This window comes from Pristiophorus japonicus, chromosome 3 (genome assembly GCF_044704955.1).
Source record: "Pristiophorus japonicus isolate sPriJap1 chromosome 3, sPriJap1.hap1, whole genome shotgun sequence".
In the NCBI taxonomy this organism is placed as follows: domain Eukaryota; kingdom Metazoa; phylum Chordata; class Chondrichthyes; family Pristiophoridae; genus Pristiophorus; species Pristiophorus japonicus.
This window is the reverse complement of record NC_091979.1, coordinates 160,322,079-160,349,507: the sequence shown is the minus strand read 5'-3', so window position 1 is coordinate 160,349,507 and position 27,429 is coordinate 160,322,079. Positions and strand designations below refer to the sequence as shown.

The following is a 27,429-nucleotide window of genomic DNA, read 5'->3' as shown; positions in this document are numbered from 1 at the left end:
CTTCATGCTCTTCTTTCTCTGATGTTGGCCTTTTATACATCCTCCCTGCTAGGAGAGGCAAAAAACAATATTAAAAAAAACCCTCGGCCAATGCAAGGAGATGGCCTGGAATGTTTTTCCAGGTTAAAGGTGCGATATTAATCCAAATTGTTGTTATATTAAAATGATACATGCACTGTAGACAAATAAATGTGTCACTATAGGATTTATAACTAATGTATAATTTTATTTTGGATCTGCTATTTCTAGTAATTAATAAGTCAAACTCAGGAACAAATTCCAAGTAATCATTAATATAATACATGATTTCTAAAAATTGTGTGCAACAGGTTTAAAGATTAATGTATATTGTTTTTAATCTTCTGGACATGTTGAAATGTAAGTACTATTGGTTGGATTAATGTATTTTAGATTTTGTAGAATATTGTTGAATAGGTACATTCTTCTTTTGTCAGTCTAGCTTTTTGTTTTCATTGTTGCTTTAGCATCTACACAACACAATGCATTTTATTTTTAGTGCAGTGAGTTGTTGGGGGTCAGATATGTGGAAATTACATAATTTATTGACAGTAATATGACTGTACCATTGGGGTGAACGTTGCATCATGATGACATTTGAGGTCTGAAAACCTAAAGTACCTCAGGCCTCACATTAAACTTATTACCCACTAACACATCGCAGATTTGTGCACCATGACAATTATTGAAAGGAGTAGACTATAATTCAGTAGGTATGAGTATCTAGATAATGTGCTCGGCACATAGTGTATCGCTGTAATGTTTTCAAAGAGGAAGAGACTGCGTAGTGCATCTTATTTTTGTATACTGTGCTAATTATTCCCACTTCAGTTTTATTTTGATAAAATAATTGATTCAATATATTTGCTTCTAAATTCTACATCACATTAAAGAGTTACCTCATTGAAAATAACCTTGAAGCACATTTTTTTTTTACATATCAGTGAATCAGTACATGTCAAGTCAAAGTGTTCAGTTAAAAATATAAATAATTATTGTTTACAGATCTTTACTTAGCAACCCCATTTAATGTATATTGTTTCCCATGTTACGTATCCAGCATTAGGAATTCATCTCCAATGGGGATGGAAGACAGCAACCTGTTCCCAGATTCTGTCAATACTACCCAGCATGGGGTGCATATCAGTGATGCAAGTTGACTCTCATTTTCAGTAGGGCTCCAGGGAACTGCTCATCCTCAAAGACACCGGCCAAAGTTTGAAGCTCACTGCACAGTATTTCAACATCATTCCCAACCATACTGTGATGCAGCAAGTCAGCACACTGACTCTCAGCACCACTGGTTCTCAAACTGTGGGTTGCGAGGCATGTTCAGGTAGAGTGCAGTGAAGGATTGGGAGCTGCAGAAACAAAGATAAATTAAACATAAATGTAATTTGAAAAATGCTGTTACAGCCGTGGTTATTTTGAATAATTCTGTTACTGCAGTGGCCACAGTCCATATTAATCATGTCACCTCCCATTAGTAGCAGTAGCTGGGGCGAGGCGAATCCAGCAACGCGCAGCAAATCCCTCCCACCGCCGTCCCCCCATTGCGGTGCTAATTCAAGGTACCACCAGGGACTTCATCGCCGGGAAGATCGTGACGTCAGTGAGCGTGCAATGCTCAGGGAGACCTGGTGTACAGTTCCAGGAAGTTAGTTTCATGGATGTTATTTAAAGGCACCAGCATTAATCACTCCCAGCTCTCAGGGCAGGTTAGTTTCAGTGGTTTGTTTCAGTTTCACCCAGTTGACCAGTTCCTATGAGTAATTTCAAGCTTCAGCAGTATCAGCAGTCTTCTGGCAACTACAAAGTAGCTAGATTTATTGTTCAAAGATCTAAACTGCTATACTTGGCAACATTAATGGGGGCATGCCACTTCGCCCTCCAGAATATAAGGCGGAGGGAGTGTAGGCAGCGAGAAATACGGGCACATGTGCGCAGAGGGATGAGGAGGGACATCAGGGCTCACACCAGGAGGCCTTATCCTCCGAAGCTATTCAGACAGCACTTCTCCCGCCTTCAATTAAGTGGCAAGCAGTGTATTAGATGGTCCACTTCACCAAGGTGGTGATCACAGAACTCTGCCATCTCCTCCAAACAGACCTCCAGCCTCACTGCAAGATGACTTAAACCCCAGATCCCTTTTGCTTACCACATCCACATTATACCTTCTCTGTGTCATGCCATATCACAGCATCCTCCTGGGTGTAAAGGTGAAATGAAAGGGACCGCAAAATATTGCAGACTCCATTAATAAATTTATGCATAAACATCACACACTTCACATTCAATATAATAACTAACAACCCTTGTGACTGCCATAGTTGAATAGCTGTCATTGTGTGCAAGGTGTGAATCTTTGGAATTTTCTACCCCAGAGGGCTGTGGCGGCTCAGTCGTTGAGTATATTCATGACCGAGATCGATAGATTTTTGGATATTAAGGGAATCAAATGACATGGGGATAGTGCAGAAAAGTGGAGTTGAGGTAGAAGATCAGCCATGATCTCATTGAATGGTGGAGCAGGCTCGAGGGGCCGAATGGCCTATTCCTGTTCCTATTTCTTATGTTCTTATGTGGGCATGAGTGTTGGTAGGTAGAGTTTGTTGGCGGGTAACTGCTAGGGGTGTGGCACATTGAGCAGTGTGTGAACACTGTGGTACAGATGATGGTATATAGTATTTGTTGGAGCATTCAATCACCCTGACCACCCGACTGAGATGGATCTGCAAAAAGCACACCTGCTTCAGTCCTCCAGCTCCTTCTCCTTGTTGTGCTGCACAGCCAGCAATGCTGAGACTGAGGTGCTGCACATCACCCTTTAAGTAATGGAAAAAGCCTGTGGCAATGATGAGTTGTGTTTCGACTGCACCTGATATTGGTTCGCCCCTTTTAGATGTAACGCCAATGAGCTCGGCCTTTAAGACTTGATTTCGCGCTCTAATCATTTCTTTGAGCAGTAAGAATGAATTTTGCATGCAGTCTAAAGCATTAGCACCTGGCGCTAATTCTCCAGCTTTTCTAATTTTACCGCCCATCCCTGGGCGATAATGAATTTCTAGCCCTATGAAACACAGCCGTGTGCACGTATGGTTTTCTTGTGACTCTGGCCTACGCTCAATGCTGCTTTTACAGAAGCCCAGACTTGCTCCCTCCCATTATCTTGCTCCTTGCTCATAGGCCAAGCCCACTCCCTTCTGTTCTCTGCGGTCCATGTTGAGAGGTTCCCGCCACATCCCACAGTCTCCCCAAACCCCTTCATAATTTTGAACACCCCATTAAATCTCCTTTTAACAACAACAACTTGCATTGATATAGTGCCTTTAACATAGTAAAATGTTCCATGGTGCTTCACAGGAGTGTTATAAGACAAAATAAAAAATTTGATCTAGTGGATAGAGACCCATTTTCTCTGGGGTCTCCTTACAACTAAAACCATGGTATCATCTTAATTAGAGGGGTCCAAAATGCTGCGATGATCTTTTGGTGGGTCCTAACCTGAGAGGTTTGTATGGGTTGGGCCTAGTCTGGTAAAACCTCAGAATAATGAGCCACCATACTGCCCATCCGTTACAGGGTTAGGGAATATATTTGATAACATTTATAGAAAAATTTGTGATTTGTACAAAAATATGTTTTGAGATTGGAATTGTAATATATTGTAGACTGAAGCAATTATAAACAATTTGACTGCATTTATTCACGTAGAATATCTTAAAACTTGCATTTTAAAAATATTTTGGGGCCAAAATTGCCCGGCGCTGGGTTTGTGGTGATCACTTCGAATTAAGTGATAGTTTAGCACCAGGGCGGCAAGTGCCGCCACCGGCCCCGAATTGGCCTCTTTGAAGTAAAAAAATGTTGGGGACGGTAATGGGGTGTTCACTGCCCTCAGCACATCAACATCCCCTTTTAAAGGGGAGGGCCGCTGCGAGCTCTGCAGCCACTTTAGTGGTGCCCACTGGGCCACCAGGGAGGATGTGAGCCTCGCAATTTTCCCCGCGGGGCGCAAAGGTGTTGGCACAGGACGATAAGGAGTTGGCGCGCACAGCAATGATGACATCATCGACGTGCCAGTGGGGGGGGGGGGGGCGCTCTGGTCATCACGCACAAGCGAAAACCCTTTAGTGTCCCCATTAGCACCTTCCTGAGGCACTAATGGGCTTTTCTGAGAGGGGCAATTTTGGCCGCTTTATCTTTCATTTAGCAATGATATAATTGACTTCAAGGCTTAGAACTATAGCAATGTACAAGAGTACATTCTAGTACTACAACCTGTTCAGGCTTACATTGTTATTTCTGTGGGTGCTAATGATTATTCAGTTCCATTTCTTCTGTAGTTCCTCCAGTTTGTCCACATTTGGTGTATTTTCATTTTTATTGTTGTAATTATATGTTCCTGCTCAACGCCCTGTCTAGAAATGTTGTTACGCTTTCCTATATTTATTTCCCCTTCAATTTATTTTGTTTACTTTTGTTGTATTTTATGCGCTTTGAATCTGTGACTGTGGCATCAGCCACTCCCCGTGGGCTATTTCAGCTGCTTAAGCACCTGATCTCTGAAATATTGATAGGAATTTAATGTGATCCAGGCAAAAGGAGGACTTAATTTTCTGAAACTGGCTATGTTCCAGAAGAGCATTTATCAAATATTCTCCGCACCGGCGTCCTCTCCGCTACTCTGCGCAAATCTCACTTTAATCCAAAGCTCTGCGGCCCAAACCCTCTTTCAAGCAAAAACATGTACACCCATTACCTCTGTCCTTTGTTTCCTTTCCCCTGGCATATCAACTTCAAGGTCCTCATCTTTATTTTCAACTCGTTCCACAATTTCACTGCACTTTATCTGAGCCATCTTCCCTGATCATGCATCCCAATCTATCTCTCCCACTCCACTGGATTATTACTCAAGACTGATGAGAGAATTTGATAATTTAGTACTCAAGGTGAAGAGGTTATTAGCAGAAGAAGGGATAATGGAATGATATAAGCAGGCAATGTTATAGGGTGGAAGGAGGCATTCTTGTGATGGGCTGAAGATAGGGTAAAAGACTCAGTATAGGATTGAATAGGTCACTGAGAATGCAGGCTTGGGCTCAGCCTGAGCAACCAACTCGGGAAGTTGATGGAGTCAGTGCCATATACCTGTAGATAGATGTTGGTCAGAGACTAAAACAATGGCTTCAGTTTCTCCAATGTTGAACTGTGGAAAGTTATGATCATAATTCAGTTAGATTTAGCACAGTTATGGAAAAGGACAAAGATAGATCAGGAGTAAATGTTCTCGATTGGGGACAGGCCAATTTTACTAAGCTGAGATGTGATTTAGCAAACGTAAACTGGAAATGGCTACCTGAAGGGAAATCAGTGTCAGAGCAGTGGGAGGCATTCAAGGAAGAGATAGTGAGGGTCCAGAGCAAATATATAGACTGCAGGAAGATATCAATGGACTGGTCAGGTGGGCAGAACAGTGGCAAATGAAATTCAATCCGGAGAAGTGTGAGGTAATGCATTTGGGGGGGCCTAATAAGGCAAGGGAATACACATTAAATGGTAAGGTACTGAGAAGTATAGAGAAACGGAGGATCTTGGAGTGCATGTCCACAGATCCCTGAAGGTAGCAAGCCAGGTAGGTAAGGTGGTTAAGAAAGCATATGGGATATATTCCTTTATCAACCGAGGTATAGAATACAAGAGCAAGGACGTTATGCTTGAACTGTATAAAACACACTAGTTAGGCTACAGCTAGAGTGTTGTGTATAGTTCTGGTCACCACATTACAGGAAAGATGTGATTGCACTGGAGAGGGTACAGAGGAGATTTACAAGGATGTTGCCGGGACTGGAGAATTTTAGCTATGAGGAAAGGTTGGATAGGCTGGGGTTGCGTTCTTTGGAACAGAGGATGCTGAGGGGAGACCTAATTGAGGTGTATAAAATTAAGAGGGGCACAGATAGAGTGGATAGGAAGGACCAATGTCCCCTAGCAGATAACCAAGGGGCATAGGTTTAAAGTAATTGGTAGAAGGATTAGGGGGGAATTGAGGAGAATATTTTTTAACCCAGAGGGTGGTGGGGGTCTGGAACTCACTGTACGAAAGGGTGTTAGAGGCAGAAGCACATATCACATTTAAAAAGTACTTGGATATGCACCTAAAGTGCTATAATCTATAAGGCTACGGACTAAGAGCTGGAAAGTGCGATTAGGCTGGATGGCTCTTTTTCGGCCGGCACAGACACAACGGGGCGAATGGCCTCCTTCTGTGCTGTACATTTCTCTGATTCTATGATTCTATGACCCAGGACTTACAGTCAGACAGGATAGTCAGTGCTTGGTGTGCTTACGAATAATGCTGACAAGAAGTGGCATATAGGTGATGATTAAAAGGGGACCAGGGTTAAAGCCCTGCAGCACGTCAACGGTGACCTTACAGTCACGGGAAGAAAAACTGAAGAGATATGAGGGTAAATTCACCAGTCCCACACAGCCAGCAGGGTACTACATTCAAAAGCAACACAGGACAAACATAAGCCTATGATGTTGCAGCATGATTGTCTTATCTGCACTCCTCAATGGGAGCATGTGATTGACTCATTTACTTGGCAGTGATAACTTTGGAATGGGCATGAATGGAACCTTGACAGAGTAGTGCCATAGAGATATGCCAACTGTGTCAAAGGAGGAGGACACGTCTAGATGGACAAAAAGGCATAGTGAACTGTGGTCGCAATTATGCAGGATGTCACTGGTGAGTTTGCTCGGAATAATCTCAGTGTTGTCGACTGGTGGAAACCAGATCAGTGTGACTTGAGCATTGGTGAGAGAATTGAGTGCTTAATTGAGTGGCAACAAATTGTTTGAACACTTCGAGAAAGGGCTGTTGAAGCTGAAGCAGTAGTTAATTAAGGTAGAGTTACTTGTATTTATATAGCACCTTTAGATAGTAAAACATCCCAAGGCGCTTCACAGGAGTTTTATGACAAAACAATAAATTTCACACCGAGCCACATAAGAAGAAATTACAGCAGATGACCAAAAGCTTGGTCAAAGGTAGGTTTTAAGGAGCGTCTTAAAGGATAAAAGAGAGGTAGAGAGGTGGAGAGGTTTAGGGAGGGAGTTCCAGAGCTTAGGGCCTGGGCAGCTGAAGGCACGGCCGCTAATGGTTAAGCAATTATAACCAGGGATGCTCAAGAGGGCAGAATTTGAGGAGTGCAGATATCTCGGGGGAGGCGGAGATTGTAATGGGGCAAGATTGGGCTTTGTCAGGGGCAGCAGTGTTTCAGGTTTATCTAAAGCCACTTAATCAATTTATTGAGATTCCTTTGAGTGACCACTTGGACTTTACATCTATTGGAATATAACTCCAGTTTGGTTTCAAGCCAGGTTTCCGTTTGCTTCCCATGGCCATTAACTCCAATCATCCTTCAGAACTCCTTTGTCACCCTTTGCTGAACTGAGTTGGAGGAGTGGCTCCTCAAACTCTTGATCCTGTGTGTTCCTCAACTCCTTATAGCATTCCTTGAATCAGCTCCCTCATCTGCACTGATCCTGTTGATTTACCTCGTGCGCTCTCCTGGCTCCATGGACTTCACTGCTTTTGGTCCTTGGGTTCACTCCCATTGCTCCTTGCTCCTCTGCTGTTATACCAGATATGCTGGTGCACACAGTTAACATCTGAGGCCACTATATATAGATGCAGTATAATGTGGATAAATGTGAGGTTATCCACTTTGGGGGCAAAAACGCGAAGACAGAATATTATCTGAATGGTGGCAGATTAGGAAAAGGGGAGGTGCAATGAGACCTGGGTGTCATGGTCCATCAGTCACTGAAAGTGGGCATGCAGGTAAAGCAGGCAGTGAAGAAGGCAAATGGTATGTTGGCCTTCATAGCTAGGGGATTTGAGTATAGGAGCAGGGAGGTCGTACTGCAGTCGTACAGGGCCTTGGTGAGGCCTCACCTGGAATATTGTGTTCAGTTTTGGTCTCCTAATCTGAGGAAGGACGTTCTTGCTATTGAGGGAGTGTAGCGAAGGTTCACCAGACTGATTCCCGGGATGTCTGGACTGACATATGAGGAGAGACTGGATCAACTGGGCCTTTATACATTGGAGTTTAGAAGGATGAGAGGGAATCTCATAGAAACATACAAGATTCTGACAGGACGGGACAGGTTAGATGCGGGTAGAATGTTCCCGATGTTGGGGAAGTCCAGGACCAGGGGACACAGTCTTAGGATAAGGGGCAGGCCATTTAGGACTAAGATGAGGAGAAACTTCTTCACTCAGAGAGTTGTTAACCTGTGGAATTCTCTGCTGCAGAGAGTTGTTGATGCCAGTTCATTGGATATATTCAATAGGGAGTTAGATATGGCCCTTACGGCTAAGAGGATCAAGGGATATGGAGAGAAAGCAGGAAAGGGGCACTGAGGGAATGATCAGCCATGATCTTATTGAATGGTGGTGCAAGCTCGAAGGGCCAAATGGCCTACTCCTGCACCTATTTTCTATGTTTCTCCACCGAACCCTACGGATCAACCGCTACTGGCCCCTGGTCTACTCTCCACCCCTCCTCGGCTCTCTGATTCCACTGGACAACCTCCATCAGAAGAGCACCCACTGATACTCTGCCCCTCAAACGGCTCCTGGATCCACTGCCTCTTTCCAACTATCATCAAACCTAGACACTGGTTCATGGGCACTCCAAGCTGACTCCACACTTTGTATGTCAATTTCATCCCACCACAAGATCTCAGACTTTAACTTTGGACTCTTTCATAATGATTCTTCCTGTCCTCTGTTTGAGACGAGACATGTCTCTCCTAATCTTTTTGTAACTTGAAATCCTTCCGTTTCCTTTCATGCGCACATTTTGGCTGCTGTCCGCATTCCCCCCCACCCGCCCCCCCACACAATTCTCATCACAACCCATCACTACTCCTTTGCTTTCCTACTGCCATCCCAGGCTCATCCATGCCTTTCTCACCTCCCAATTTAACTAATCCAAAGGTCATTTGGGCAGCCTCCCATCCAATTCCTTCATGTCCTTGACCTTTATCTCTGTAACCTAATCCAGCAGTATAAGTCGTCCCCCTCCCCACCCCAACCCCACCACACTAAACTCTCTCTTCCTCTGACTGGCCTCTTGTGCACTCCCTTCCATTTGCCCAACCATTGTTGGCTGTGTCTTCAGCCTAGGCCTCACAGTCTGGAATTGCTTCCTAAAAGTCTCCTCCTTTAAGACCTGCCTTCAAACCCACATCTTTGACAAAGCTTTTGAACACTCCTCCTAATATCTCCTCCTTTGGCTCAGCATCCATTTTACCTCAAAGTATCTGTGAGATGCCTTATGATTATTTTACATTAATGGCACTATATAAATGTAAGTTGTAGTATTAAAAGTTTATGCATTTTCTAAACTTAATTTTGAGTCTATAATGGTGAGAAGGTGGAGCTTGCCACCCATTCTCTCCTGACATTAAAATGTTACTACTGGGGAGAGAAGTTCTTCACATGTTTGTAAACAAGCACACATCTTCCAGCTCTCTCCTTCCAGTGGAGATGCAATTCCCAGCAAGGGGTAGCCCCTTGGCTGCTGCTAGCTCCACTCTGCAGCCCAGTGTAGTATAAGCTGCAGCCAGAGTTGTGTGCAGAGGGTTAGCTTGTATGAGGCCACTACTAATCATTATTCTATGTCACAAGTGATGACTCACTCACTGCCCTTGGCTGTTTTCAATTTGCTCAGTGACTAAAGGGGGAGGGCTTTGTGATTCCATTCTCTCTCCTGCTGGCATTACTATTGATAAAACTATTAGCTGTTGCATTCATTGGTTGCAATCATCATAATTTAAAAAACCCATGGGGAAGGTTTTTGAAATTAGTTCCATTCAGTCATATAAGTTTCTCAGTTTTATGTAAAAGGTTACGTCTCTTTATATTCTTTTCAGAATGAAGAACAAACTATGGTATTTTGAATTTGGAACGACAGAGACATTTTCCGCAACTTGCAAGAAGCTAAATGAATTTGTAGAAGTAGAGGTAGGTATCCAATTTTCTTGTTGGCATAATTTCATAAGTGGCACTAAGTTGGCTGAAGAGAAAAAAACTAGATCCTAGAAATCTGAAATAAAAACACAAAACTCTGAAAACATGCAACAATGTTGGTCAGCATTGAGAGAGATAGGATATTGTTCCATTTGTAGATCCTTCAAACCATTCTGAAGAAGGGTCTGCACCTGAAATATTCATCTCTCTTACAAATGTTGATGGAATTACCGTGTATTTGGTACATTTTCTGTACTAAGAAGCTAATGAGCAATTTGTCTAAAACTTGAAAAGCAGCAATGATCAACTGCACGAAAATCATTTGTGTCTTCTCCACATGACTCAGCCTAGATTCTAGATTTTAGTTGAATGAAATTGTATACAAACATTATGCCATTTGCTGAAGATGTGATTTACTGACACATGAGAATATCAACAATAATTCCAAGATATTACTTCCAATGTCCTTCAGCCTAAAATCATATTTCACCAGGCCCCCTCCTTAATGTGTACCATCTGGTGCAGGAATTATATTCTAACTGCAGCTGTGCACAGCAAATATCCATACTGTTCTCTCTAAATATTTGCCCTAGGGATACTGAATGGTTGCATTACTACAAAGGTGCTAATTAGTCTCAAGGAATAAAGAAGCATTATTTAAGTTGCTGCTTACTCAACACCCGGCAAACTCATTGTTACTTTACTTCATTGCAGTCACTGAGTTGTTATCTAGTAGTAAAAGACTGCAAAGAAAATCTTCATTTTGTTAATTAAACAGATCAACCTAGACATCAATTTCAATAGAGTAATTTATAGATCATTTAAAGCAGCCAGATTATGTTGCTTTACTGGTCACCACTTCAAATAGTTTTCATCCACGTGTTCAATCCTGCTGTGAATTCATGATTAAATGTACCAATGCTCTTATTTTCACCTGCTTCACTTCATGCAGTTCCAGGAAATTTCACAATCCTCAGAACAGTAGTTAGGATTTTCCAGAGCTGGAACAGGACCCATTTCCCCCGCTCTGGTTTACATAACCATTTAGTTAAAGGGTCATATTGAAACACATGTCAAACGCTTGTTGCAACTAAGTAATTTCAAATAATTGACTTGATTCAAAATTAATTAAAAAAGAGAAATGTTACTTAAGTCAGGGAAGTTGAAGAATAAATTAATGACTTCTGGTTCCCTCGTCTCTGGCCAGTTCTTGGTTGAGAGAAAACCAGTCTCCACAACTTTGAATTTACAATTTCAAACAGTAGTTTTCAAAAGCAGCTTTGTACTTTGAGGTTTTGCCTCCTCCCAATAAAAACACCCCAGGTGAAACTGTGTAACTGGGAAAGTTTCAGCTTTAGGAGGGAGAAATAAATCCATGATTAGTGTCCTGGCCTCTGCTAATTGAGTGCTCTCAGCCACGGTAGAAGAAATGGTGCTGCAATTGCCCTCAGTACCGCTTGGCTATTGAGAGAGGAGGAAAACATTTTTTTTTAAGATAAAGTATTAAAAATCTGATTCCTAACCAGAACCCGCCACCAACCCACCCACTTCCGGTTTTAGTGGAGGTGGGATGGGGTTCGGGGAGGGTGGGGGGGTGGGGGGGACAGGCAGCCAACCAGCTCCCAGGAGATGGGTCATCTATTTAAATGTTATAATGAGGCTGGCATGCCTCAGATTTAACCCATTTTAAATTTAACTGTAGCTGGTCGGATTTTGTACGCAACGTGAAATTCGCCAGCTGATGGAAGGCGAGGACTGCTGGATCCAGGAGATGTGCCTTGTAACCTACCACCCGTGATCAGAGACACCTATGAAGCCTTCCCCGCACCGCACCTCCCCCATGCTTCTCCGGCCTTCTGATACCGTCTGCTACCTCCTCCCACCCCGATCTGCTTCTCCGGAACCCCCCCTCCCCCTCCCCCCGCCCTTTGATCTGGTGCTCCAGCACTCGATCTGCTTCTCCGGACCCCCTGCCTGCTCCTCCAGCCCCTGATCTGGCGCTCCAGCCCTTGATCACTCTCCCTCCCACCTCCTTCCCCCCCCCCTCCCCCTCTGACCTGGTGCTCCAGCCCTCGATCTGCTTCTCCGGACCCCCTGCCTGCTTCTCCAACCCCTGATCTGGTGCTCCAGCCCTTGATCACTCTCCCTCCCACCTCATCCATCCGCCCCCCCCCCCCCACCTCCCCGATGCTCCTTCGGCCTTCTCCATGCTCCTCCAGCCACCTCCCCAGCCCCCACCCAATCCCTCCTTCCCTCCTCTCTGAAACCTAGTGCTGTAGGCCTACCTACCCGCAGCCAGGCAGCCTCTTGATCTGGCTGGCAGCGGGTGGGAAACACATGTTTCCTATGCAAGTCAGGCCCTGCTGTTAAATTCTCCTGGGTTTCCTGACCACTTCCAAGCCCTCACCCGCCCCCCGCTTACCAATTAAAATTCAGGCCTTGATCTCTGTCTAATAGAACACTGCTTGAAACTGTACCTGTATAGAGGTCAAATGGAAACAGAATCTGGCTTGCTTCTGCCCCCATAGATATGGTCAAATAACCCTTCAGCACACATTTCTAGTCTTACATATGAAGAGTTACCACTATGACAAGGATGCAGAGCGTGCACAGCACCTATAGAACTATGTCCCAGCAGAGGTTAATGCCAGTAGGTGAGGAGAAGGGGGGGGTGGTGGGAAGATTGGCAGACAAATGAGAAAGAAAAAGATGGTTATAGTGACCAAACAACATGGTTCTTCTCATCCCTACCTCTTCCTTCCCATCTGAAGTTCACGACCTTCTTTCCCAACTGCTATTGTAGCAATTTGGAGGCACTAATTTCTACCCAGTTGGCTGCTATGTAAGATACTATAAAGCTGGCTAACAAACAGAATGTGGCACAAGTAGAGGTTTAAAAAATAATTAAAGATCTCCCTCAATGGCCTAGTCGGTAAAAGCAATACCCACTTTAGTCTAAACCATTCAGGCCACAAGATCCCAGGTTTGATTCCCAGGTCTGTGCTGTGTCAGCCAGAACAGCATTTGGGATGCTACAATTGTCTCGGCACCACTGGGCTAGGGAAAAAACAACTAAGGTTCCCGCTCCAGATTGCTGTCCAGGGACTCTTGCTGAAAAAATGTGTGTCTGTGTGAATGTCTGGTAAAGACAGGATTGAACTCACGGTGATTCCTTGTATAGTCAAATAACTTGCTGACATTCACTGTCTAAGCACACACATTTGGATGAAGTACTGGCGGGTCTCCAGTACCCATGGAATAGGTACCCCCTCCAGCACAGAAGAGGGGACAAAACTGTAAAAAAAAAAAAATAGACTTTTATAAGAAATATTTTTTATTTGCATGGTATTGTATAAGAAGGATCAGAGCACAAGTAAATGCTTTAAAAACTGACTCAGCTGCAGTATTGGCAGTTAATATTGGGGAAGGAAACAGCTGTAAGATTTGCACGCAACGGACTTTGGGGCCGAAATTGCCCCCCTTCATGAGCTCCATTACCATTTCTAAGAGGCGGGAGTGGAGCGGAGAAGCCTTACTGACCGGGGGCAGGTGGATGGGCCGACCCACCCGAAACTGCCCTCAGGCCGGAAGCGGCGGGAAAGGGTTTCCGCTCCACCCGTCTTCCCGCCCTTTCTGCCCCTTTTGCGGTATTGCTCCGCGGGAGCCGCACCATCACCGCCGCTGGTCGGTACTCGCTGGGCGGCACGTCCGCCCTTAAAGGGAAGGTTGTGCTGCCGGCGACTCCATTTTATTTTTTGTCGGCCGACTGCCAGGTCGGGCCACCAATTATGCCCACGGGTTCGGCCGGGCTGCCAACAGGCACCCTCTAGGGTGCCAGGCCGCTGGCCCAACCGAAACCCTCCCTGGTGGCCCAGTGTTTGCCACTAAAATGGCTGTAGAGTTTACAACCGCCCTCCCCTTTAATTGAAAGTGAGGGATATTGTGACACGTCAGCGCGACGCGGCACATCCACATCGCGCTGACGTCATCAGCACAGTGCTGATGATTTGGAACGACGGCTGCTCCGACCCACCCGTACTTCCGCCCCTCTCCCGACACCAACACCACTCCGACCGGAAATAACAAAGTGCTGAAAATCAACTGATTGTCCGCCCCATGCATTGGGACGGACGGAACACTTAAAAATCGGTAGGTGCAACCCGTTTTGGACGGAGGGCAATTTCAGTCCCTTTGTTTTCACTGCTGCCACAGTTCGTAGTGACAGAAAAACAAAATTAAAGTGATTTCAGCTGCCAAATTTTGGATATCCAGAAAAATATATGGATTTTATGAAAGGCTTTTTAAAATTAGTATTGTTTACACTGGCACACGGGTCAAACTGTATCTTGCTACTTGCGCATAATGACAATTTTTTTTTAAAATATGGCGGCCGCGGCAGTGCGCCCTCCCCTTTAATGGGAGGTGCACCGCCATTGCAGAAGGCCACAGCCTCACTGGACCGCCGGGAAAAAACAGGTTTTAGCACCGCCCGGCAGGAGCAGAATTTCGCCGTTGGTGGGGGCGGGTAGATCAGTGGTGCCCACTATGATGACGCACTTAGCACGGACCGGCAGCAGCGGAGCGGTAATGGGGGGAGTGGGTCACCGGCGGGATACCGCAGGAGCGGAATTTTGATAATGGCGGCCATTATACGAAAAGTCGGCAGCCGTTGCACTCCGCAGCGTGGCCGCTGATTTCCAGTGTTAAGCTTTAGGGAAAGGGGCAGTTTTGGCCCCAAAGGCTTTTAGAATTTTTTTATAAAGTGCGCTCTTTTTAAAAAAAAAAAAAATATGAATTTTGTGTTTATCAAGGCAAGCGAGGTAAATGCTATTTCAGACACGCAATGAGCAGCAGCCATCATTCTCCGGTTAGGCACAGTATAGTTCGATGCAAAGCAAAGCCCCTTCTTTCCTGTCCCAACAATGTTCTTGATCCTCAGATTCAGAAGAAGACTTCTTACCGCACCAACATAATGTTTAACATTTCACTCATTAACCATCCTGTGGCCTCTCTGAGGACCCTTACACCTGGCGCACACAGAAGAATTTCATCCCATAAGACAGTACTCCTTTAACAAGGTATTAGCCAAGATCTCCAACACATCAGTTAAATAAAACATCTTCCCTTGTTTAATGCATTGGTGAAACTGTAGCCTGTGTGTTCCCCTGTGTGAATGCAAAGTATTTACTTCTGTCTTTAATTCTTGTGTTATTCCAATTTAGCAAATGTAAGTTCAGGCTATCAGTTATATTTTTGCCAGAATATATTGTCTCATTTGTATATTTTTATATCTATACTTGTTACCATGTTAAAATTTAATGTGATGGATTTTGTATGTCCTGTGGAAGTTGGCATTCTGTCCGCTCTGGCTGACTCCCGATCAGGACACAGGGAGGGAACACTTTGTGGTGTGGACAGCATAATACATCCTAGGAAATTCCCTTTTTTCTCTATGGTCAGTTTCAATGATTTAGCAAATTAAAAACACTCAACTTGTGTAAAATTTCAGATCATTTGAAGATAAACATTTTTGACCACATTCAATTCTTTAACCTTAATTAACCATATGATATTTTAATGGTGCTAGTCACCAGAATTGCCGCAGATAATTTGGATTCACAAATCATATTTCATTGAAGCCTGTTATGTGAATGTCGTCTTTTCTATTCATGACTTTTATTGTGTGTAATAAACAACAATTGTTAACCAGTGCCAAGTCATCATAAATGTACAGCTCACAACACAACCATTTAGTAAAAGCATTCCTAATGAATGACTATCATCCATTCATCATACAGATCCACTTATGGCAGCTTGCCAACTGCTGTAAATTCTGTCATCTGTTTCCATTCCTGTCTGGATTCAGGATCGGACTAAAGCAATGAAAAATAGTTTTTCCATTCCCTGTTGCTCCATTTTTGATTGCTTTGACCCACACTGTTGATTGGAAGCAGCAGAAAAAGAAACAACTCCCCTGAATAGAAACCAAAGCTGTATTTACACACAAGCAAGCTCCCACAAACAGCAATGTGATAATGACCAGATAATCTGTTTTTGTTACATTCATTGAAGGATAAATATTGGTCAGAGCACCGGGGATAACTCCCCTGATCATCTTCGAAATAGTGCCAGGGGATTTTTTACGTCCACTTGAGAGAGCAGACGGGGCCTCGGTTTAACATCTCATCCGAAAAATGGCACCTCTGACAGTGCAGCAGTCCCACAGCACTGCACTGGAATGTCAGCCTAGATTTTTTGTGCTCAAGTCCCTGGAGTGGGACTTGAACCCATAACCTTCTGACTCAGGCGAGAGTGCTACAAACTGAGCCATAGCTGACACTTAGGCCCCTATTTTCCACTTTGGATTTTTGGCGCCTGGCACATGTTAATGTACTATTTTTTTGTGTACATTTGCAGCAGAAAAAAAAAATTGGGACTTTCGCCAAAGAAATACTTGAATTTGGCACAGCGCTCTCTGAAGTTAGTTTGTGGGGGCGGAGCTTCAAGTCTGCGCCAAAAACTCTCTGGGCATGTGTGAAAAGCTGAAGTTGCCAGAGCAACCAGCGAAACTGAAGCAAGCTGAAGCCCGCTCCCCGGAAAGGACTGCTACCCCACCGCTGCCACAAGGGCCACAAAGGACCTCTCCCCCCGACTGGACCCGCGGCCACCTTTCCCCCTGGCTGCACCCGCTACAATCCCAAGCCGAAAGGATTGCTTCCCCCCGCTCCCTCTGTACCTGCTACAATCCCAGGCCAAAAGGGCTGCACTGCTGCAATCCCAGACCGAAAGGACTGCTCCTCCCGCCCCCCCCCCCCCCCCCGCTGGACCCGCTGCAATCCCGGCTGAATGCCACCCACCATCCATCCGGGAGCCGGAGGGCCTTTCGGCCTGGGATTGCAGCGGGTCCAGCCGGGAGGGTGGGGGGAGAGCGGTCCTTTCGGCCCGGAAATCATCTTCTCTTGCTCTAACAAGAGTTTGTGTGGAAAAAAAAAGGTATTTTATTTTGTATTCTTATTGCCTCGCTCCTATCCTCACGTGCGCCGCGCCGATTCCTTAACTTAACATACGTTTTTTTTTGGCGGTGCTTTTGGTCACTGTGAATTGCGTTCAAAAAAAATTGCACAATGAGAAAATCACTTAACTATGAAGAAACGGCCAAAAACGCGCAGATCCAGTTGTGACGTCATCGGGCGCTAAAAAAAAATAAAACTGGTGCTGACAGTGGGCGCCGGCCGGTGCACAAACTTTTGCCAAAGTTGTAAAAGGAGGACTTCATCCAAAAAGTGACGCACACCAAAGAAATGCCACCCAATCGTGGCGAAAATAGAGCCATGGGCCGCAAGTTTCCACATGATTTGCTCCTGATTTTTAGGAGCAACTGGTGCAGAACGGAGTATCTTAGAAATCGGAATTCTCCACATTTAGTTTTCTGCAGTTCTAGTCAGGTAGAACAATTTCACTTTGGAACAGAATTTTTTTTTCAAAAGGGGGCGTGTCCGGCCACTGACGCCTGATTTGAAAGTTTCCACAGTGAAAACGTACTCCAAACTAACATAGAATGGAGCAAGTGAAGATTTTTGTACGCTTGAAAAAACCTTGTCTACACATTAAAAAATCAGGCGCAGGTTACAAATTAGGCGTCGGGAACGAGGTGGGGGGCGGAGGGGGGGGAAGGGAAGTCATTAAATTCTACAATCAATCCTTAGTTATACTTATACAAATATTATACAAATAAATCCAACCTGAATAAAAATTTATAAGCAAAGAAAAGATTAAATAAACCATGTTCCTACCTGTGTGAAAGTGCTTCAGGCAGGCCTTTCAGGCAGCGGTGTGGCGTCAGTGTCTCGACGGCAGCGGCAGGCAGCAAGCAGCCTTCGAGCTGAGCTGCAGTGCTTGAGGCAGGGGTGTGACGGCAGCGGCAGGCAGCAAGCAGCCTTCGAGCTGAGCTGCGGTGCTTGAGGCAGGCCTTCATTCCCAGCGAAGATGCAGCACCCGGACGGACTTGAGGCCATTCGGCCATGGGATTGCAGCGGCGTCAGTGGCTGGCCGGGAGCTGAAGAATGAACACAGGACACACGCAGCTCATTAAGGTTCTTGAGGCCTTTCGGCCACGCTTTAGGGGCGGCGTCAGTGGCTGGCCGGCAGCCAAAGATACAGCAGCAGCCTTTGAGCTGTGAGGGGGACTGAGGCCATTTGGACAGGGAGAGGCAGCCACATAGACAGTTTAATATTTAAATTTGCAGAATGGGTGCTGCATTGTCAACACCACATATTATGCAATGGTTTGATCCATTGCAAAGTTGAATTGGCACTCTTATTTCTCCAAACACACAGTCCTTAATTTGCAGGCACCGGTTCTGCAAGTTTAGCAGTGAAAAGCTGAACTCACTGATTTCGGCAGGTGATTTATTCAGCAGTGCTGCTAAAAGCACTCCCTCACACACAGAAATATCAAGAAAATTAAAATACAAGCCTTTGCAGGGGTCCAAGAAACAAATCTTCACTTTTTCTGCAGCACTTTTAAAAATGGCCGAGTGCCAATGTTTACTTCAGACTGCGCGTGCGCGAACGCTCCAACGCGCACGCGCAGGGTTGCCGGCACCAAGAAGCCTCATTTCAATTGTACCCGCCCCCTCCTACTTACAAAATCGGCGCGAGTGGTAGGCTCCGCCCCCTGTGCGCCGCGCCAAGCAGACATCGAGCTCCAAGGAGCTCGAGAATACCGCGTTTTTTTTCCGGCGCCGTTTTCGGCGCGAAAAACAGGCGCCCAGCTCTGAGGCCCGCCTTTTTCACCGCGTGTGGAAACTTGGGGCCTTAGAGTGCACAGAGTAAATGCATTAATTTACATTTTCTTTGAGGCTTTTCTTTTTGGAGAGACCTAACTATTAGACCTATCTGTGTGTGATTGGAATTAGAAATTGTTTTACCCACAGAATGTTGGATATGTGGAACAGACTACTACAAATTGTAGTTGACTCCATGTCAATTGATACTTTAAAAAGGAACTCCATTAATACCCATCAAAAAGATGATTGAGGGTTGTTGGCTATTAGTAGATCTGTTTGATTTTCATCGGGATTAGGAACAGATTAGAGATGTTGGGTGAGGAAGGGGCATTCATCATTGCAATCATCATCTTTGGACAGTGGAAGGAGTGGGCTCAATGGACCAAATGGCCTTTTTTTCAATTTTAGCTTTCTCGTGTTGTAGTAAATAACAGGTCTGACATCCTATTTTTTTTACTTTGAAATTTGTTCGGTAGATTAATGTGAAAAGGCTTCAGTTTAAGAAAGACCGACTTTGAAAATGTTCAGTTTAAGAACCTAACATTTTTATCGTGACATTACAGCAGCGATCTCGGCCAGGGTGGTGAGACGAGAGCTACAATGAGCTTTATATTCCAGGTTAGAGAGTGGAAAATCAGCTAGGGTTCCCAGATGTAACCACTATCCAGCAACCATGCTGGAAGCATGTGTGTGTGAACATCAGTTAATCACAGGATCAGATTTGGCTGTGCTCTCCCCTTGTTTAAATAACTTACCATTATTCAGAGTCTAGACTCAAACAAGATGAACAAACGCTTAAGAGGGTGATTTTAAATTGTGAAACTATAACCCAGCAAGGAATCAATACCTTCATGGGATGGGGTAGAAAAACAATACCGCTGAAATTTGTGTCCATGAATTGCTCACCCCACACTACAGAAGGCTTTTCTAATGACTGGTACTGGACATTTGCGTTTCATCGTTCCCCCGATATATAGCCATCAGCACCTACTTGCTGTTCTTTCAGTCAAGAGATGGGGTGAGTGGGCCAGAGGCAGCTTTAAAGCTTTTAGTGCTAAATTTTCTGTAAGAATCAGTTAATGACGGATGCGCAAGATAGGACTCACCAAGCAGCTCAGCTGAGAGCTGGCTACAAGTCACTCAGAAATGAGAGAACATTGCTGGATGAGAAGTTACATCTACTGCACAATTTGGTTAGTTCAGGTCCAGTTGGAGTTTTCTTTAAATGGTGGAGCGTGATTATTTTTCAGTCAGTAATATGATGTCCACACCACATTATAAAAATTCACATATTTGCAATTCAGCCACGTGAAATGCATTTGTATTGTGAAGTAAATAGACACTGTTGAAATGTTGTTTGATTGTTTTCCTTGGAGATTTGATCTCATCAATAAAGTGTGCATGTTTGTTGTGCAGTGGTAATGTTTAAAATATGACACTCTATTGGAAACTCTTATAGTTTACTAGATCTCTTGGAGTAATTCTTATTTTTCCAGGACCTAGAGTGTGGTTTTGTATTGTTTACCATCTTAGGATTACCCATCACTGTAATGAGACAAATTGACGGCAAACGAGCCAAAGGTGAGCAGAGGAAACGTTACAAGGATACCCTCAAAGCCTCCTTGATAAAGTGCAACATCCCCACTGACACCTGGGAGTCCCTGGCCAAAAACTGCCCTAAGTGGAGGAAGTGCATCCGGGAGGGCGCTGAGCACCTCGCATCTCATCACCGAGAGCATGCAGAAATCAAGCACAGGCAGCGGAAAGAGCATGCGGCAAACCAGTCCCACCCTCCCCTTCCCTCAACGACTAGCTGTCGCCCACCTGTGACAGGGACTGTGGTTCTCATACTGGACTGTTCAGCCACCTAAGGACTCACTTAAAGAGTGGAAGCAAGTCTTCCTCGATTCCGAGGGACTGCCTATGATGATGAGACAAATTGACTATAGCATTACATCACATCACTGACAAGATATTTAAAATGATGCACTTTACTAATATTGAAAGATAGAGATCTCACAGATAATATTTGGAATGTTATTAAACCTACCGCTTGATTAATATGCAAGAAACTCGACTCTTCCCTCCCGAAACTTCTTGGGGCCAAAATTGCCCCTTTCCTTAAGGCATGTTACCACCGGAAAGTGGCAACTACCCTGCGGAGTGCAATGGCCGGCGATTTTTCGTGTAATGGCCACCATTTTTTAAATTCCACTCCCTTGGTATGCCGGCAGTGAGCTGCTCTTCCCACCCCGCCCGCCTCCCCACTCCGCTGCTGCCAATCTATCCTAACTGCATCATCAGAGTGCTCACCGCTGATGTCTTCCCCCCCCACCCATCGCCCCGACGGCAAAATTCTGTCGAGAAAATCTTCCTCCCGCCGGGCGGTGCCAAAACCTGCTTTTTCCTGATGATGCAATGAGGCTTCCATTATGGGGGAGGATGCACTACCGCTGACGCCATTTTTTTTGTCAGCCGACTGCTATGGTGTACACTGGATACACGACTCTCAGTGTACACTGGATACAAGGTTCTCGGTGTACACTAGAAACATAGAAAATAGGTGCAGGAGTAGGCCATTCGGCCCTTCGAGCCTGCACCACCATTCAATAAGATCATGGCTGATCGTTCCTTCAGTACCCCTTTCCTGCTTTCGCTCCATACCCCTTGATCCCTTTAGCCGTAAGGACCATATCTAACTCCCTCTTGAATATATCCAATGAACTGGCATCAACAACTCTCTGCAACAGGGAATTCCACAGGTTAACAACTCTCTGATTGAAGAAGTTTCTCCTCATCTCAGTCCTAAACGGCCTGCCCCTTATCCTAAGACTGTGTCCCCTGGTTCTGGACTTCCCCAACATCGGGAACATTCTTCCCACATCTAACCTGTCCAGTCCCGTCTTATATGTTTCTATGAGATCCCCTCTCATCCTTCTAAACTCCAGAGTATAAAGGCCCAGTTGATCCAGTCTCTCAGATACAAGACCCTCAGTGTACACTGGATACAAGACTCGGTGTACACTGGATACAAGGCACTCAGTGTACACTAGATACAAGACTCTCAGTGTACACTGGATACACGACTCTCGGTGTACACTGGATACAAGATTCTCGGTGTACACTAGATACAAGACTCTCAGTGTACACTAGATACAAAATGTTTACACTGGATACAAGACTCTGTGTGCACTGGATACAAGACTCCTGACGCAGTCTAAATACAAGACTTTCAGTGTAGATACAAGACTCTCAGTGTACATTAGATACAAGACTCTCAGTGTACATTAGATACAAGACCCTCAGTGTACATTAGATACAAGACTCTCAGTGTAGATACAAGACTCTCAGTGTACATTAGATACAAGACTCTGTGTACCCTGGATATAAGACTCCTGATGCACACTAGATACAAGACTATCTATCTTAACTCTATCTACCTGTCTTGGTTCCATATCACTAATACCATTGCCTAAAAAAAATCAATCTCAGTTTTGAAATTTACAGTTGACCTAGCATCAACAACTTTTTGGGAGAGAGATTTTCAGATTTGAGTCAGGGATCATGGGTTCAAGCCCCACTCCAGGACTTGAGCACATAATCTAAGCTTCAGTGCAGTATTGAAAGAGTGCTGCATTGTCAGAAGTGATACATTTGGACGAAGTCCCATCTGTCTATTCCGTAATCATACATACTAACAGTCAGCTTTTTAATCTGACAGTCAATACATAATGTGTCAGTTTGCCTGCATTTTATAAAGAAAATCAGCATATTTCTCTAGATTGGACGATATTGGTGTTAACCAATCAGATTGGTTGGACTGTGGGAGAGCAAACTGTTCGAAAGAATCAGACATTACTTTCTTCCACTGAGTTGTGCTCATGTTTTCAGATGAGCTAATGGTTTCTGAGAGGTGTAATTACACGTGTGCTTACTTATTTGTCCCTGAAGAGGTTATATATAACAAGTAAATGTTATATATAACAAATATATAACACACAAATGCTGCGAAAATGTAATTTCAAAATAATATCCTCAAAGGAACTTTATGGAGCGTGTCTGACTGTTGTCATATGTGAAGATTTTTCTTCAAGGCCAGTTGCAGGAGCTTTTTTTGACAGGAAGATGTTCTGCTGCTGTGGATATATTACTTGGCTTTATTTGAGCATTCATATCACTTCCACATTTGTTGGGCTTTGAAAACAGAAAAGGGAGAGGAGCTGGAATGGTGATGAGTGTTAATTAATTATATTGAGATCCCCATATTTATAATTTTACGACAGTGGACAGCCATGATGATGTATGATGCAGACAGTCGATCTGTTTGTGGACAAGTTGTGGTGCCCGTCTATATTCTGTAACTTTGAAAGTGGTTTTCAGTTTGTTTACATACTAGTGGTGGATATTCCTTTGAAACCACATGGATGAGTACCGTAATGGAGGAGTCAACATCCACAGGGAAATGTGTGGAGCAATATTAGTAATTGCTACATCACACTAATTTGTGAGCTGAATAGATTGCATACGCCCAAGACTGGAAGCAGTCAATCAGTTTAGTTTTTTTAATGATTGCAGTGTGACTGTGCACTAGTTTTTCTTTCCAGCACCAGGTGATACACTTTTTTTGACAGAGTCAGGTATTACTGCAAGGAATAATAGCAGAAGAATAGCAGATTGAATGCAATATCACCTAACCAAATCCGTGCCCTTCTTTCCCGTAACTCTATGTTTGAATCCCTCAAATCAGGTTTCCACCGCTGCCACGGTACCGAAATGGCTCACATCAAAGTGTCCGTTGTGACTGACAAATCCCTCCTCGTCCTTCTCGACCCAACTGCAGACTTTGAAACATAGAAACATAGAAATTAGGTGCAGGAGTAGGCCATTCGGCCCCTCGAGCCTGCACCACCATTCAATAAGATCATGGCTGGTCATTCAACCTCAGTACCCCTTGACAAGGTTGACCACTCCAACCTCCTCCAACACCTCTCCACCGTCTTCCAGTTGGTTGCCTGGTTCCATTCTTATCTATCTGATTGTAGCCAGAGGATCACCTGCAATGGCTTCTCTTCTCTTTCCTGCATAATTACCTCTGGTGTCCCCCAAGAATCTATCCTTAGCCTCCTCCTGTTTCTCATCTCAGCCACATCATCTGAAAACACAGCATTAGTTTCCATGTGTATGCTGACGACACCCAGCTCTCTACCTCACCACCACTTCTCTGACCCCTCCATTGTCTCTAAATTGTCAGACTGCTCGTCTGACATCCAGTACAGGATGAGCAGACATTTTCACCAATTAAATATTGGGAAGATCGAAGCCATTTTCTTTGGTCCCTGCTATGAACTCTATTCCATAGCCACCAACTCCATCCCTCTCCCTAGCATCTGTCTGAGGTTGAACCAGACTGTTCGTAATCTAAGTGTCACATTTGACCCTGAAATGAGCTTCCGATCACATATCGGCGGCATAACTAAGACCGCCTATTTCCACCTTCATAACATTGCTGTCTCTGTCCTTGATTCAGTTCATCTGCTGTTGAAACCCTTATCCATACCTTTGTTACCTCTAGACTTGACTATTCCAATGCACTCTTGGCTGGCCTCCTATGTTCTACCCTATGTAAGCATGAAGTCATCCAAAACTCGGCTGCCGTGTCCAAACTCGCACCTGTGCTCGCTGACCTATGTTGGCTCCCGGTTAAGCAATGCGTCGATTTTAGAGTTCTCATCCTTGTTTTCAAATGGGGAGCGGGCAGGAAGTGGAGTTGAGGCCAAGATCAGATCAGCCATGATCTTATTGAATGACGGAGCAGGCTCAAGGAGCCAAATGGCCGACTCCTGCTCGTATTTCTTATGTTCACATTCCTCCATGGCCTCGACCTTCCCTATCTCTAATCTCCTTCAGCCCCACAACCTCCTGAGATATCTGCACTCCTCTAATTCTGACCACTTGAACATTCCTGATTTTAAACACTCAACCATTGGTGGCCGTGCCTTCAGCTGTCTAGGCCCTAAGCTCTGAAATTCCCTCCCTAAACCTCTCCGTCTCTCTACCTCTCTCTCCTCCTTTAAGACGCTCCTTAAAACCTACCTCCTTGACCAACAATTGCTCTAATTTCTCCTTACATGGGTCGATGTCAAATTTTTGTCTTATAACACTCCTGTGAAGCGCCTTGAGATGTTCTATTATGTTAAAGGTGTTGTGTAAATACAAGTTGTTGTTGAATGCTTAATCTATTCAACTGACTTTACTCAATCTGCTTTTTTTATGGAGGGCATTAACTTATTTATTTTAAGTTGTTAACTCCTCTGTTAAAATAGCAGATAAAGGAATGTATATGTGCATGTTAAGCATTTGTCATCTTTTATCCCTAACATCGATTACTAACTTCATGCATTAGAAAATGTTTGAAATGTGTGGCAGATTTTTCAGCATCTAGTAGAGATAGGTTAATGTTTGGGTGTCACCCTTTATCAGCACTCCATTCTAAGGTCTTGTTTCAGAGATACTGGGCCCGGAATTGCCCCGCACCCAGTTTGGGGGCAGTAAACTTCCGGGCATGGGATTTTTACCACTTGGGCAGGAAGTCCCGATCCCGGCATGCAATTGGGCTTGGCGCCCCTCCAACAAGGCTGTCTCGGGTGCTCCAGCTCATTAGAGAGGTGCTCCCGGGGCATCAGCACGTCACTGAGTTCAGCGCGCACTGAAGAGGTCAGCGCTACGTGGAAGTTCGACACAATGCCCTTCCACTTCAGATAAAGGGGAGGGCTGCTACGTACTCTGCAGGCCCTTTGGTGATCACCAGGGATGCGCTCAACCCGGCCAGCGGCCCAGCACCCAAAAGGGAGTGCCGGGCTGCAATATGTCGGCCTGGTCGAGACGAGGGCCACCATTGCCGGGCCGACCGATGAGTCAGCCGAAAAATAAAATGGCGGCCGGGGTGCATACAGACTCCCCTTTAAGGGGTTCTCCGGGCGGATGTCACCGACCCGCGAAGCTGGCGTTGACATCGGCATTGACATCAGCCCGCGACAGCTTGGCGGCCTGCGTGACAATTTTCCCCTGTGGGTCACAAAGAGGTCGGCTCACACGGTGTCATCGTCTGTTGCGCGGTGGCCTGGTGCACCAACCACAGGGCACGGCACTAACGGCAAATCACCCCTAAAATCTCTGGGGCAATTTTGCCTAATATTTAGAGGTGCACTGTGTTTAGAAAAGACAGAGTGGACAGAAGAGGTGGTGTAGCCCTATGTGTTGGGGACACGTGGGAGATAAATGAAGTTGATACTGAATGTGATAGAAAGTTATAAAATGAATTACTCTGGTTAGACATTTCTAATGCTAAAAAATTCCAAGCGATCACTAGCACTATAATGTAGGACAGCATAAGAAGGAGGGCAATTTACCCTATGAAAAGATAAGAAGGATATGTCAGAAAGGAAAGTTCTGTTAATGGAAGACCTTAACAAACTTAATATAAACTAGGAAACCTAAATGATTTAGAGTCAAGATTTGGTAGATATAACACACGACTGTTTCTTGACCCAGTTCGTTAAGGAAGCAACTAGAGGCAATGTTCATGTTGACTTGGTATTCTTAAATGATCTGTTGAAGAGGTATTGGCCTTTTTTTTGCTGGAGGTGGTTTTTGCCTGGCTATACTGAGAATGTTATCTGTCAGCTCAGATCGACATGTTGTCCAGGTCCTGCTGCAGGCTGGCATAGGCTACTTGATTATCAGAGGAATTATGAATAAAGCTGACACTGTAGAGTCTTCCGTCAACAACTTTGCTCTTGAATACATATAAGGGGCCTCATTTAATGTCTCAACAGAAAGGCTGGCACCTCCAACCATGTTCCCTCTCCAAATGTATTCCCTAAGTACTATCAGCCTACATTATGTGGTTAAGCATTGGAGTTGGTCTTGAACCCACAACCTTCTGACTCAGAGTTGTGAGTATTACCACTGAGCCGAACTAATACAAAATTTGGGAATCCAGTCTGGATCCTGAAACTACCAGAAACTGATCTTACTGAACACTCGAACATCATTATGTTGAGATATCTGCTCTCCTCTAATTCTGCCCTCTTGAGCATCCGTAATTATAATCGCTCAACCTCAGCATGGATTTATGAAGGGGAAGTCATGTTTGACAAATTTGCTGGAGTTCTTTGAGGATGTAACAAACAGGGTGGATAAAGGGGGAACCAGTGGATAAAGGGGAACCAGTGGATGTGGTGTATTTGGACTTCCAGAAGGCATTTGACAAGGTGCCACATAAAAGGTTACTGCACAAGATAAAAGTTCATGGGGTTGGGGGTAATATATTAGCATGGATAGAGGATTGACTGACTAACCGAGAACAGAGAGTCGGGATAAATGGTTCATTCTCTGGTTGGCAACCAATAACTAGTGGGGTGCCGCAGGGATCAGTGCTTGGACCCCAACTATTTACAATCTATATTAACGACTTGGAAGAAGGGACTGAGTGTAACATAGCCAAGTTTGCTGACAATAAAAGATGGGAGGAGAACACACAAAATCTGCAAAAGGACAGACAGGCTCAGTGAG

General features: G+C 44.7%; 1 protein-coding gene across 1 annotated transcript in view; it reads left to right on the top strand.

Annotated features, from left to right (window-relative positions):
- The window catches only part of LOC139259133 (diacylglycerol kinase beta), an 805,220-nt gene that overhangs the window by 659,046 nt on the left and 118,745 nt on the right, over positions 1-27,429 (top strand). Inside the window, exon 21 of the mRNA XM_070874836.1 lies at positions 9,970-10,060. Within this exon, the coding sequence (XP_070730937.1) occupies positions 9,970-10,060 (91 nt within the window). The remainder of the gene's footprint in view (positions 1-9,969; positions 10,061-27,429) is intronic.